The 3150-nt window shown below is 30.1% G+C and overlaps 1 protein-coding gene across 1 annotated transcript; it reads left to right on the plus strand.

Moving 5' to 3' along the window:
* Nucleotides 1-715: 715 nt before the first annotated feature.
* Nucleotides 716-1384, plus strand: LOC115715907 (uncharacterized). The gene has a single exon (XM_030644583.2). The coding sequence runs from the start codon at nucleotides 716-718 to the stop codon at nucleotides 1382-1384; it is 669 nt and encodes a 222-aa protein (XP_030500443.2).
* The last annotated feature ends 1766 nt before the right edge of the window (nucleotides 1385-3150 follow it).

A 3150-nucleotide genomic window follows, 5' to 3' on the forward strand; every position in this document is an offset into this window, starting at 1 on the left:
ACTGTATCATTGTATTAACAATAATGTTCTACTTTGAAAAAATATATTGCATGAATTGCTATTTAACTAAATATAGATTCCAAATCAGTAACTTTTGTTAAAACTAGATTTCAAAATTATATTTACTCTTATAGTTATTGCTTGAAATAGACAATTTTTGTTATACACGTACACTTTGTGATATTAGTGATTACAATTGGATGCATAAACACTCATAATTCTCACACTACATCGATGCAAAAATTTAACAAACCTTAAAAAATTAAAATAATTATCTAAGACTGCGCCTGTATAATATATCTATTTAGACCATTATTATAGAGCACTAAAGTATATAGTATTACTATGAAGTGATGTCATATAATTAATTAACAATTCTGTATAATTTAATATTACACATTTAAAAATGTTAGGTATCATAGATACCCTTTAGCATTTCTCATCCATTTAATATCAAAAATCTCTCATTTTGTTTATTTAGTTACTACAAAAACCACTTCAGTGACCCACTGCCACTAGCGAGAGTATACGGCGCAACAACTTCCAAAGCGTCTCTGCCTTTTTCAACATGATAATTATACAAACTTATTCTTCTGACTTCTTGAATTCCCACAGTACTAAATCAAATATATAAACATATCATTAATCTTTATTCAACACCGCTTTGAATCAATACGATAGGTGAGACTTGAGAGATTAATCGACAATTACAAAGATGGTGGTGGCAGTGTACTTAGTTTCATACTCTGATCAGACCATAGAAGCAACAGTCACCAACGGGGCTTCCATAATCGAATACTGGTGGAACATCAATGTCCTTGACTCCATTAATATTGATCCCAAACCACAAAAGATTATAGGTCTCAACTGCAAATGGGGTCTTAATAACATTAACCCAAAAAGCCACAAAATTTCTATTATGCAGTTCTGTGTAGGCACCAAGTGTCTCCTTCTCCAACTCAACCACATAAACACTTTCGTCATTACTCGAATTTTGAAGAGGTTTTTCATGACCGGTTCCAACAACATCTTTGTGGGAATTGGAGTTGAAGATGTCGTTTCTAATCTACAACATGAGTATGGAATTTTATGTTGTGATGATGAAGATGAGATGTTAATGGAGAGGGTGATTATTGATGTGCGTAGTTTGGCTAAAGAACGTTACCCTTTTAGCTTTGGTGGAAGATCGGAGTGGATTGGCCTCAAAACACTTGCTTATCAATTGGTCAAGCTTCCTAGGTCCAAACAACGTAAGAATAATAATGTTGTTTATTCAACTCTTGATTTTGAGTCTTTGAAGCTTGAGAAGGAGATTGTTAAGAGTGCTTGTATTGATGTTTATGTTTCCTATAGAATTGGTCACAAGCTAATTAAGGAAATCTAAATGTACGTTTCTGATTTGATCGATTCCAAGGGTCGTCTTTTACTCTATTAAACTGATCTTTATTTAAAGTATCAATTTTAGTAGCTTCAATGTTACAAATTTAGATTATGCAGATATATATATATTTATATATATATATTTCAAATTTCTCTATACATTCCGATGATAATGACAGATTTTTTTTTTTTTTATTTATTTACAATAAATATAGGACTTGAAAAAAAATTAACTAGAAATTGTTTGCTAGGACCATAATTAACTAGAAGTTTTAAGGATATAAAATTGAACTTTTGAATATCAAATTGGTACATATATATGCGGTATATTAGTTCAGGACTAATACAATAAGAGTATTGTTATTAGACATTAATAGTGCTTATTACTTTTAGATATATCGCTTTACGATTAACTAATAATATTTCTTAAAAGTTATTATATTAAATTATATAAAATTTAATTTTTATTTAATCAATATTAATATTGACACATAGAAAATGCTAGGTATTGGTTTCTTTTAGCGTTTCTTATATGATAATACTTTTTTACAATTTTTTTTTTTTGATAAATACAATTTTATTGTTTTGACAATAGTTAACAAATATTTTAGTTGGTCAAACCATGTCAGGCTGACACATTTGTTTTACTTGCCACAAATAAACCAAAAGTCTTAAAAAAGAAAAAAAAAAACAGATATATTGCCACACAACATTGTGCATGAGAGAATAGATTATCTTTACAAATATTATAGCTAGCTCACGTGTTTAAAACAAAACGGTTTTTAAGGATTAGCTTTTTAATTATAAGCAAATATATATCATTTTCCGTTAGTTATTTGATAAGACCATATGGTGGTTTTCACCGTTTTTATCATGGCTTTCTTTTTCATTGTCTTTTGGTCTTTTTGGTTATTATATCCAGTTAATTATGACTAACTCACACAGCTGCACACGAATGGTGATGATCAGGTTTCTAAACTCTGAACTCTTCTATATATAACCTTATTTTTATTGAGAAGTATGACATAGTTTTGTGAGAGAACAAGCTCTTAATTTTTCACGTGTTTTAAATTCTATAAGCAGGGAATAAAGTAATCCTATAAGTGAAACTGACCATATGGCACAAAGAGACAAAGATCATCATCTTGAAATTGATCTCGAAAGTGGAAGAAGAACAACCTCATCATATGAAGATCATCAAAATATGAAAGCAATTATATTTTCAAAAGTTCTACGTGGTGTTTTGAGCTTTGTTATTGGATCAATCTATAATCGTCGAAATAGGCTGATCAATTTACGTACCAATTTGGCAAAATCTGGCTATTGTAAGGTTAACAAATATGAGAAGGTCGAGTTAGTAATAGATAACATTAATAAGAAAATAATTGAGAAAGACACAAGTATATATGGTGGTGATCAAGAATGTTCGTGTCATAAGAACAAAAATAGTAAAATCAATTCAAAGAGGCCGCCGAGGCCTCCACTAGGGCCAGCATTAGATGCTTATGATCGAAAGTTGGTGAGAGAGATTGTGCAACTTCAACTAGCCAAGAAATCAAAGAGGGCATCCATGGAAAAGAGAAGAACAAAATCAGATAAGGCATCATCTTCATCATCAAAAAATAGTGTTAATAGTTGCTTATTCACAATTATTATCCCAATTGTGTTCTTCTTAATTGTGTTAATGTTTCGGTGTAAAACTCCAAGTTTGTGGTCCATTATTGGTTTTGACCAATTTTTACCCTTTTATAATTAATACCATTGGTGTAT

The sequence above is a fragment of the Cannabis sativa genome, chromosome X, assembly GCF_029168945.1.
Source record: "Cannabis sativa cultivar Pink pepper isolate KNU-18-1 chromosome X, ASM2916894v1, whole genome shotgun sequence".
Classification (NCBI taxonomy): Eukaryota; Viridiplantae; Streptophyta; class Magnoliopsida; order Rosales; family Cannabaceae; genus Cannabis; species Cannabis sativa.